The sequence below is a fragment of the Nuphar pumila genome, chromosome 1 (genome assembly GCF_984573655.1).
Source record: "Nuphar pumila chromosome 1, dmNupPumi1.hap1.1, whole genome shotgun sequence".
Classification (NCBI taxonomy): Eukaryota; Viridiplantae; Streptophyta; class Magnoliopsida; order Nymphaeales; family Nymphaeaceae; genus Nuphar; species Nuphar pumila.
The window spans coordinates 71,462,912-71,473,770 of record NC_143249.1 but is presented as its reverse complement, the minus strand read 5'-3'; the positions used below and the strand labels follow the sequence as shown (position 1 = coordinate 71,473,770).

At 39.3% G+C, this 10,859-nt stretch overlaps 2 protein-coding genes and 1 long non-coding RNA gene across 10 annotated transcripts in view; 1 reads left to right on the top strand and 2 right to left on the bottom strand.

Moving 5' to 3' along the window:
- The first annotated feature begins 1,353 nt into the window (after positions 1-1,353).
- LOC149849004 (putative methyltransferase PMT7) lies at positions 1,354-6,546 on the top strand. Its single transcript, XM_090013105.1, has 3 exons — positions 1,354-1,539; positions 1,625-1,763; positions 6,272-6,546. The coding sequence occupies exons 1-3, from the start codon at positions 1,364-1,366 to the stop codon at positions 6,428-6,430; spliced, it is 474 nt and encodes a 157-aa protein (XP_089869231.1). The 5' UTR covers positions 1,354-1,363; the 3' UTR covers positions 6,431-6,546.
- On the bottom strand, positions 2,106-2,625 carry LOC149849005 (uncharacterized). The gene is made up of 2 exons (XR_016433201.1): positions 2,530-2,625; positions 2,106-2,395 (listed from the first exon to the last, which is right to left on the bottom strand). It is a non-coding gene; the product is annotated as an uncharacterized LOC149849005 (long non-coding RNA).
- A 3,380-nt stretch (positions 6,547-9,926) lies between the features above and the next one.
- The window catches only part of LOC149849003 (uncharacterized), a 37,465-nt gene continuing 36,532 nt past the window's right edge, over positions 9,927-10,859 (bottom strand). For all 8 annotated transcript variants that reach the window (XM_089998351.1, XM_089998366.1, XM_089998345.1 and 5 more), the window contains one exon: positions 9,927-10,261. In XM_089998351.1, the coding sequence (XP_089854477.1) occupies positions 10,193-10,261 (69 nt within the window). In that variant the 3' untranslated portion in view covers positions 9,927-10,192. The remainder of the gene's footprint in view (positions 10,262-10,859) is intronic.

The following is a 10,859-nucleotide window of genomic DNA, read 5'->3' as shown; positions in this document are numbered from 1 at the left end:
ATCTTCGCGAGAAGGCAAAAGCTCAGCTGTATCCTGCGAGCAAAGTTGCACGAATACCCATTGCACAAAGGACTTGATCTTAAGTGGGGCAACTATCGCTTGAAAGACAGTGTGTGTAATGCGTGCCTTTAAACACACCTGATTCAAGCTCAGTTGCCTTATCCATTGAGTGAAATATTTTTCAACAGGTAGGGCTGGTAAACGAACCGAGCAGCTCATGACTCGGCTCGGTTCGGCTCGTCATGAACTTGTTTGTGATCTGTTCATATAGTTGGTGAGCTAAGCCAAGAGTAGCTCATTAAGATGAAACAAGTCGGCCCCATCATAGGGTGTTCGGCTTGGGAGAGCTCATATAGATAAAATATATATTTTTAATATATAATATATATTGTAAGTGTAATATATAAAAATAAAAATGCATAAAATGTATATAAAAAGAGAAGGATGAATGAAAAATATATACATAAAATATGAACGATTAAGCATAATATATAAAAATTATAATATTTTAAGTGCATTATATGTATATATATATATATATTCCATGCATAAATAACATGAAATGTTTCAAAACGAGCTAGCTCATGTTCAGCTCGTCTCATTCAGGGATGAGCTGAGCTCGAGCTCATCTCGGCTAAACACAAATACAAGCCGAGCCACGAGCTCAATCCATTGGTAAATGAGCCAAGCCCGAACATGCCCTGTTCGGTTTGTTAGGCTCGTTTACCAGGCCTAGCTGCAGGGAAGTATTCTAGATGACGTTTCATTTACTTTCAGTTTCTAATCCTTGTGATTTCTTACCTACTTTGGGGCTTTCTGTTAAATCAAAGGGTTTAGGTGTTAGTTTTGAGCTACCTTCCTTTTTTTTATTTCCCCCCCCTTTTGTTAATCATGCTGGATGATGTCCCCTGGTATATGTTGAATCAGAGACCTGTTTGGCTGGTGACATGACTTATTGACCAAAGCAGTTCTGATAAGTCTTACCTAAAGATGGACATAGTTGCACATCACCAGCTTAGTTTAACATTTGTCCAATTTGGTCAATGTGGAACAATGGCGATAGCTAGAAACAATCATGAAAACTTCTCAAGGGAAAGATGTGGAAATTTATGTGCCGCATATATAGTTTACTTTCATACAGATGGTAATTTGCATGCATTGCAAATGAACCATAACTAGAGGATATTTTTAGTTTATCATGTTTGTAAAACCAAAGAACACAAACCATAGTCTCCTTTTCCTGTGGATAGTTTTTTTTTTCCTTGATTATTCTGATCTGTTGCCTTCTACAGGCATTAGTCCAGACATGTTTAGATTGAATACCATATTTTGGCAAGAGCAAGTGATTCAATATGAGCAGCTGATGGGAACCAACTATACAGAAATTCAGAATGTCATGGATATGAATGCTTACTGTGGTGGGTTTGCAGTTGCTTTAAGTAAATTGCCTCTGTGGGTTATGAATTTAGTTCCTGTGACTATGAAGAACACACTAGCTGCAATATATGACCGTGGGCTGATTGGTGCTTTCCATGATTGGTGAGAATACCTGCATCATTAGGTTTTTTTCTTTTCCTTTTGTGCATATTTTTTATGGTCCATCTCCAACTTGTTGGTACCTCAGGTGTGTGCCTTTCTCCACATACCCAAGAACGTATGATCTGTTACATGCTTCTCACCTTTTTTCACACTATAAGAACCGAGGTGAAGGTTGTTTAATGGAAGATATTATGCTAGAAATGGATAGGATCATCCGGCCTCAGGTACCGTGCTACACTTTTTGCATGACCCTCTTATGGTGCTTCTTTGATTCTGCAGATAGTCCATTTTACGATGTCCACTTTATTCAACATTTCATTTCTTTTTATGCAATGCCTTGAGAAAGCTGCTTAGTTCTTATATTCTTCAAGTTGAAAGAACTCCATGGTTTCTCATGTGCCATGTTATTTGTTTGCATTCTTTATGCCAATGCATGTTTTGTGAAATTTTACTTGGTAAAAAAACATTGTAAAACTATTCTTCAATTTCTGCCTCAGAAAGTCAAAATCCAAATGAAAATATGCTATTTTGTCGTGTTTGAGTGCAAACATTAAATTGGCAGCAAATACCTAAAATCTTACTATGTTAGGTATACTAGATAAAAAGTTACAGTCATAGCATGGAGGGGAGGGGGAGGAGAAACCAACCTTCCTTACTACCCATGGGAGGAGAAAAAAAAAGGAATTTTAATCTGCCACCCCCGCTCCTAGTCAGCCATGAAGACTAACACAACAGGTCACTGAAAGAGTTGAAACCATGGTTGCCAGTCGAGGAAGCGGGAAGCGATACCGGAAGCGGAAGCTGAGACAACTTAGGAGCGAATCAGGAAGCGTCTTGGAAGTGAACCGGAAGCGACCTAGGAAGCGAGGGGGAAGCGAAAAAAGAGAAAAAAAACAAAAACAAAAATACAAAAAAAAAAAATGAAAAAAAATGGGGGAAGCGCGCTTCCCCCCAAAAATGTGCTTCGGGGAAGCGCGCTTCCCCAGTTACCTAGGCGTTTCCGGTAACTCTGGTTGAAACCCATTATGGCAACATTAGAAAGTGGACAATGGAGAAAGAGGTCTGTTTTGGAGGAGCCTGGGAAATGATGGCTGAGGATTTCAAAAGAATCTGCACATTTTCATTGGTTAATTGCATGGGAAACCATAGTTTGATACTAAAATAATTATGATGTTGAACACCAGATTTCAGATGTTGACAAGTTCACAAACTTTTAGTGCCACCAATATATTTCATAATTTCATAGCAGTACTTTGTTTTGACTAGCACCAAACCTAGTTTTACAAAGTTGCAAAACATATAAACACAATAAATTGTATTTTCAGTGGTAATTACATATGTTATAAGTTATCAGAAAATACTGTTGGTAGTCCTATTCAAGAGAGTCCTACAACGAGTTCCAAAAAATGTCAAGGGCAGTAAATGATGGTCAACTTGTTAGTATTTGCTATAGGCCATAGGCTTCACAGTAGTCCAAGTCAGTAGACAAATAAATAGTAGTGCAAGTGTGACTATCTAGAAAGCGTTGTCATACAATAGTTGATGTTCAGTATAATTTATAGATATATTCACGATGCATTTTTCAATATAATGACATCAGAGCAAAATATAGAGAAACTTTTAAAAGGAAGGATGGGTAGGACACTTTTCAAACATCTCCGATCGAAAAAAGGAGGAGTTGGAGTTGCTTGCAAAATATAAGTTGACAATCTGTAACATGTTTTTTACCATATAAACCATTTAGGTTATATGTGTAGGGCTTTTTTTTTTAGAGAAAAGATAATAAAATTATTAGAAATAGGCACAATGTAACAGATCAATCTAGTTAGGTGGCGTGTGATGAGGTATCACACCCCCATTCAAACCGAATAGCCAAATTCATTCCCAATACACAAAGTTAGAACATGACCAATCCAAAATCAGCAGCAAAGAGAGGAAATGTGCAGAACCGAATGTGACCGAGCATGGTGCTCATGTCGCAGCCCTGTTATTCCCTAACCAATCAGTTAGCAGTCCGGCCATTTGCGATGCACCCGTTCCTTGACTTCCCACTTCAGCTGGTACAAAATGCCTTCCAGATCAGGAGCCTTACCCCTTGAAGATGCGTTGATTTCTTTCGAGCCAAATAAGTCTCCAAGCTGTTAAGAACCATACACGCCATACAAATTTCCAGCGAGAGCCTTTTGAGTTCATGCGGGATGCAATCAAGACCTCTCTTAGGAAAGCGATGTTGTCCCAATTCATGAAATGGTCATTCCACGCTCGGTGCATTAAGGTGCAGATGAAGATACAATTCCAAAAGAGCCGAGAAGTGGACTCCTCCTCACAATAACAAAGCGAGCATTGGCTAGCAAGGTGACACCCCCGACGCTTGAGTCTAAGTTTCGTATTAACTGCCTCACAAAGAATCATCCAACCCATGAGAGACCCTCTAAGTGGGAGCCCACCATCCACAAAGATTTCTTCAGTAGCCATGTAGGGGGGGGGCATGCCAAGGAAACGGTACATGGTAGACACTTTAAAGTCACCTTCCTTAGCTAGTGGCCAACAAACCTCATCTTCCCATTGAGAATCAGGAAAACTATCTAATTCTCCGGAAGAGTAACCCTCCAATAATGATGCCATAAGTGTTGTCCATTCGCAAAAGACCATATCTGATGGCTCTCTTCTTAGTACAATGTCCCATACCTCTTCTAAACTCAACCAAAAATCACTATTTGGCTCTAGTTATTCCGAAGTTTGGTATCCCCACACCAAACATCTTTGCCAAAACAAAGTACCAGAGTATCGTTACCCACCTCCACCCGAATAACCGAATTGAAGTGGTCCAATGTCGTGACCCACCCTTTCCAAATCCTGGAACCTTTTTTCCATTTATGATTTTCGGACCAGCACCAACACCAACCCACCAAATCATGTTTTTCCAATAAGATTAGACTAAGTGTGCCCTCTTTCGTATATATCCTCCATAGCCATTTAGACAAGAGGGCAAGGTTGAATTTTCTCAAATTATGGATCCCTAATCCCCCAACTTGTAGTGGTTGGAAGACAAAAGACCAATTAATGGGCGCCTTAGACTTCCCTTCGATCTACCCGTGCCAAATAAATTTTTGAAAGAAAGTATTTAGGTGCTTTTCTACCTTGGGCAACTTGAAAATTTATAGGAAGTGAAGCGCGAAGCAAGAGATGTTGAAACAAACAAGGTTTATTCTACCCGCTCTTGAGAGCAAACGGGAAGCACAAGACTGAACTTTTTATCAAATTTTATCCACCATGCTCCAATGAGACTCTGTAGAGACCCCCAAATGTAGTTGCAGCCCCAAGTATTTCAAAGGCAAGGAACCCTCTTCACAATTAAAAATTGCCGGGGCTAATCTTTGGGAGTCCCCATTAGGGTCATTCAACGCCATTATTTGTCTCTTTCCTTCATTCATACAAAAACCGAAAATTTTCTAAAAACATTTAAGCAACACCCATCGGGTCCACATGTTATTCTCCGAAGCCTTCCCAAAAATCAAGTCATCCGCAAAAGGGTGGGAATTTGTAATTGAATCTGATACTTTGCATCCCTTGAACACACCTGCCTCCTCGGCATGTGAGATCATCACCGATAGCGCTTCCATAGCCATGATGAAAAGAAGAAGTGATAACGGGTTGCCTTGCCTCAACCCTCTTTTTGGCATAAAGAAGTCACCATTCTCCTCATTAAGGGAGACCACAATCGAGGTTGCAGAAAGAAACCCTTCAATCCAATGCTTCCACTTCTCACCAAACCTCATCTTTTGCATACAACACAACAAAAATCTTCAATCTAAAGAATTAAAGGCTTTTTTAGGGTCTATTTTTAAGACAAAAGATTTCTTACCTTGGAGCTTGATGGAGTGGAGCGTCTCATGTGCAGTAACACACGCATCATGGAGGCGGCGACCATGAATGAATGAGCTTTGCCATTTTGAGATGAGGTGTCCAATAACTCCCTTGATTCTCATTGCCAAAATCTTTGATATGATTTTGAAGACGGTGCCCACCAAAGAGATGGTCTAAATCTTTCAATGTCTTGGGCTTGCGGGTCCTTAGGGACGAGGACAAGTGTCAACTTGCCCATAACCCCTGGTATCTTGGCATTTGAATGAAACTCCATCATCAATTAAAGTAGATCAGCCTTGACACACTCCCAAGTGAGCTTTAAAAACTCTATAGGGAACCCATCAATACCCAGGCTCTTGCCATTTGGAAGAGACCAAATAGCATTCTTGATCTCGTCCACGGTGAAAGCGCTAGTGATGCTCCTCCTTTCCTCTTCGCTTATGGATTTGAAAGCCATGTTAGAGATGTCATAATCCGCACCCACCACATAAGAGAAGCGGGCTTTGAAGAATTCGGTGGCACAAGGCAAGATTTGAGAGCCCTCCTTCCTATAGGGCTTGAAATTCAAGAATAAAAAACAAGGGTTTCTACTAATGTATGGTACTAATACAACTAGCCTATTTTTTCCACATGTATACATGTAACTATGCATTTATGTACCCTTATCCATGTCTTTATAACATAGTTGAGAGAATGTATTTCTCTTGTATAAATAATTGTTGTATTTGGTATATTTCCTGACATTTTCGCACTCTCAATGGGTATGTAAGATTTCACAACTCTTCTGCATCATTTAAGAGATTTACCCTATTTCCTGGAATTGGACCATAGGGTAGCTGTTTTATAAGATCATCTCCTTTTGCAGGGTATCATTATTATCAGAGATGAGGCAGTCATTGTGTCAAGAGTCAAAGATCAAGCTCCTAAATTCCTGTGGGATGCTGAATCACATGTTCTTTCGGATGAAAGTGGCAATAAAGAAAATGTATTGATATGTAGAAAGAAATTTTGGGCAATTTCTTAGTATGTATAGCTTTTTAGCTATTGGCTGAAGGCGGTCCCGATTCTTTGAATGCATTTTGTTGTAATTTCATTAGATGAGCTCAACTTTCTTTTATGATCAACAATCAGTTACTAAAAGTGCTGATTTGTGTTTTCCTCTGATATTCTATGTAGCATGCAATGTACTATTATTACTAGAGTAACTATTTGCTGGTTGGAAGATATTCATAGAATTGCCAAGAAAAATTTGGATCCTGCTGTGCAGCTTCTGCCATTTGAACAAGAGTACTCAATAATAGGTGACACTTTTTTTTTCTTGATAATGGGGAGAAACCAACACTCTAGTTTACATGTCCTGTTACAGGTTGAAAGGTGTCATGTTGACCATGCCCTGTTTTGGTGTTCACAGTATAAAACTCCTCGAGTACTCCCCCTTCCCTTAAGGCAGGGGTTGCCCTTCCCGAGTATCAAACTCTTGACATCCAACTTAAATGTCTTAAGCTGACCTACCCTAGCCAGATGTGTGGAGCCCCTGTGATCTAGAAGGCCTCTGCTTTTAAAAAGAAAAGGCGAGTAAAAATGGGAAGGGTCCACTAGCTCTTGGATTGATAGTGGATTTACCACCTACCATCTCATTGTTCCACAGATTGTACTCCCAGATCTGCACATCATTGGGGATGTCTTGGTGGCGGTCTAATAGATATGAAGCATTTTATCATGCCTATAATTTATTGATTTTGGGCACATGGTCTTGGATTTAGGGACCTCAATGGTTGTATTAGAGGTCAGATGTCCAACAGAATCCAAATCCATTTAGTCGGATTTAATAAGAGCGAATGACATTTGTTCAATAATCAGATACAGATTCAGTTCAGTGTATCACATCCCAATCAGTATCCTATGGATACTTGAAATCCAATTACGTGTAAAGGGCATATCCAGTTAGCTACTTAAATTGTAATCTGAAACGGAGTCAGGCCCCAAATATGCAACATTTGACTAGGTTGGATTTAGTAATGCCTACTGCATCCAAACCAATATGTTTCTACTAGGATCAATTTCAAAAAAAAAAAAAAACGGAGTCTGTATAGATAGAGTTGATCCAAGTAGGAACAGACTCCAATTAAGCTCTGTATGGGAGTTGTAGTTGAGAGTGGCGATGGAGGGTTCACCAAATCCCAAGCATCTCCATTGATTGGAGTCACCGTTTTGGGAGGGGAGCCGGAGATGGAATCAGTGTTGGGAGGGGAGATGGTATTATAAATGGATGGACTTCAAAAACGTCCTCATGAGGATGTTGTTGCAAAATCCACCAATTTCAACACCGCTCCCAACAATGGCTCCCAAACAGAGCCTTATTATTACTTATTTGTTATTTCAAGCGAAAGAGTTGTGAGAGAGGCGACGTGCTTATTGAGAATTGATTGCAATCGAAAGACAAAAAATCGTAAAGAAGTTCACTATTCTCCATTAGTTACTGCAGTGTAATTGGATGTGTATAAGTAAAACTAATTCATTCCAAAAAGTGATTGGGTTGCAAAAATAAAGAACTTATACTAAAGAAACATTACAAGTCCTGGGATTTATTTTTCATTGGATTTTGACAAAGCCATTTTTTTTTTTAGATATGAACTATGAATCATTCAATAATAGGAATCTTTATATCCTTGTATATAAAAAAACAAATACATGCATGTTATGCTCGTTTAAACATATACTGCATTTAGCTGTTGGAGTAAGAGAAAGTGCTAAGGTCCATCTGTCAAAAAGACAAGTAAATGATGAATATCTTACATAAAAGAGAGGGTTAAAATCAAAGTCAGCTGCTATGGTTCAACAAAAGGACATAATTTATAGATTTCAAGATAAATATTCAAACGATTAGGTATTTCAATTTTCATGGGGATAAATTTCAAAGCTCAATATGAACCATTACCAGAACATAAACACAAGTGACTCTTGGAAAAGGAAGATCCTTTCCAAAGTCAGGCCAGCTTCTTCCTGTTCGTTCTTTGAATTCAGAGTGTTCTACTATTAGATTTTATATGATAAGGAACCATCCCTTAATCACAATCTATTGTATTCTGACTCAACGATTCAATTGTAAATTGCTAAGATCATGCGGTTTGATCTGAGTTATGGTTTAGTAACCCTGAAATATTGAGTTGTCAACCTAATCGATTCATCAAGAGAAAGACCATGATCCCAATCAATTCTCTATTTATACGAGATGTTCAGAGATAGAGTGGTTCATACCATCGAGCAGGATAGGGATGACCATTTTATACTGGACAAATGGAAGATTGAATCATGTGAGGATGGAGCATTTCCTATGTTCTTTTGGCAAATTCAGCCCTGCAGATGTGTTCGGCATGATCCATTTGCTAGGAATCGACACTTGGATCGTGCATTTTCAATAAAAAAATGACTTTTTGATCATTGAATATTTATGAAATTTCTCGACTGTTGATTCTCAAGCTGTAAGAAAACATGCTCACTTGTCATAATTGGGTAATCCAAGAGCCTACCCCTATAAAACAAAGCATGTAGGATGCATCTGTATGGTGAAACTTAAAGGTAAAAAAAAAAACTGAATCTTGGTTCAAACGAAAGTTCACATATTTCTAGTGCACAAAATAAAGTTGTACTCAAGAAAAGTTATAGAGTGCAACTGCGTGAGCACCTAAAAACAGAAGCAACAATGACTTCAAAGATTAGTTTGACACGAGACTAAGTGATAGAGACACATTGATAAATTAGTAACTGCGGATTTGTAAGAGATCATCCGGGGGAGAAGATATGGAGGGACGATCAGGTGCAATGTGATTGCACACTTTTAGTGTGCTGTTGCACCTGATCATTCTCCATCTTGGGGATACAGGATGTTAGCCATGGGGCCCAACAGCAAATGGTGGGTGATCAGGTGCAGCAGCACACCAAAAGTGTGCAATCACATTGCACCTGATCTTCCCTCAAAAATATGAGACTCAAAAGGATTCCTAGGTCAGTGTCCGAAGCCTGCTGCCAAGTTAGTGCTCTAAAAAGATGACTGGTTTCATGTCTCAGATCAAGTGAATCCAATTATGGCTTTGTTATGATTCTCTTCCAAGCACAGGGGAATCCAGTCATCTTGAGCAAGTCTGACCAAGGTGTTGTCCAGACAAGGATAAAGCCTTCCCCAGCCTTCAACTGAGAGATTATGCCAGGTTTGGTAGTTGATCAGCAAGACTCAGTTATGTGCAACACCTAATCAATAAAGCCAAACAAGACTACTGACATAAGGACCTCAGTAATGGCGAGAACCAGGTCTGTAGCCCAAGAGAAAGTTTGTTCAATGTCTATGCAATCAAGCCACCAGACTGGCCTAGCGCTTGGTCTGGTTTGGCCAGCCTTCCATTCGTTTTTTGCCTGATCAATACAGGGTCTAAACCTGACCCCATATTCATCAGGTTGGGTCCAGGCTGGGCTGATTGGAGGATAGGCCGGGTCAGTAAAATATTAAAAAGAAATAAAACAAATTGAACTAAGACTTTTTCAAGCTTAACGGACCAGGTTCAGCCTTGTTCAGGCCCGAAATTGCCTGATAACCTTGCATACTGGGTCAATGTGCAGGCAATGGATTTTTTATCTATAACTAAAGCCCTCAGTAACAGAAAGAACTACTCTAAAAACACCAACCTTCTTCGTTGGGAAAGATGCACAAATACATGGTAAATTCAAACGCATGTGGATGCATCAAAACTAAGTGTCCTAGATAATTAGCTAGCCAGTACATGCGTTGCATCTACTTTGATGGGGCAGTGGCTTCAGAGCTTGCTGCATCTCTGGAGCACTGTGCCACATAGGGCTTCAGCTGCACAAAAAGGCAAGGTTCACAAATATTAGGTTCACATCTTTATTGAAAACATGAATGACAGTTCACAGTAGAAGAATGATACTGATGGGAGCACTAAACAGGAGCTTTGGTCAATATCACAGATTACCAAGCTTGAAAGGTCGCACAGAAATGTAACAACCATAAGTATGCAAATTAATAGCATGTGCCCACCCAAACAACCATCAGAAAAATGTAGACCAAAGTGCCAAAAATTGCAGGCTTATGCTATCAAGTGAAGATGGAGTCCACCAAAGTGAGATTAGGATGACTTGGAAGATTAGACATTAACTTGGATATCTCAGGTACCCATATACATATCAAGACTGCAGCATTTAGTACTTTGTCCAACGGCAGCCAAACATGAGACCTTAATTGGAAGACCTCAAGTTCAAAATACATCTTAAAATGGTATCAATTTTTTAGTTGCCAGTAATGTTGATAAATAACCAAACACCAACGCATAGCTAGTAGTTGCTTGATTCAGTATGTCTTCTTCTTTGATAAATAACCAAATGCCAAACCAATTACTACACTATGTTTATTGTAGAATCTATTAAAGTGTGACCCACTATTC

Bases quoted from the DNA above. Each gene is read 5' to 3' on its own strand.
- LOC149849004 (XM_090013105.1), top strand. From the start codon at position 1,364: ATGGGAACCAACTATACAGAAATTCAGAATGTCATGGATATGAATGCT. The intron at 1,540-1,624 runs GTGAGAATACCT...TTGGTACCTCAG, and splicing joins ATTGGTGCTTTCCATGATTG to GTGTGTGCCTTTCTCCACAT. The intron at 1,764-6,271 runs GTACCGTGCTAC...CTCCTTTTGCAG, and splicing joins ATAGGATCATCCGGCCTCAG to GGTATCATTATTATCAGAGA.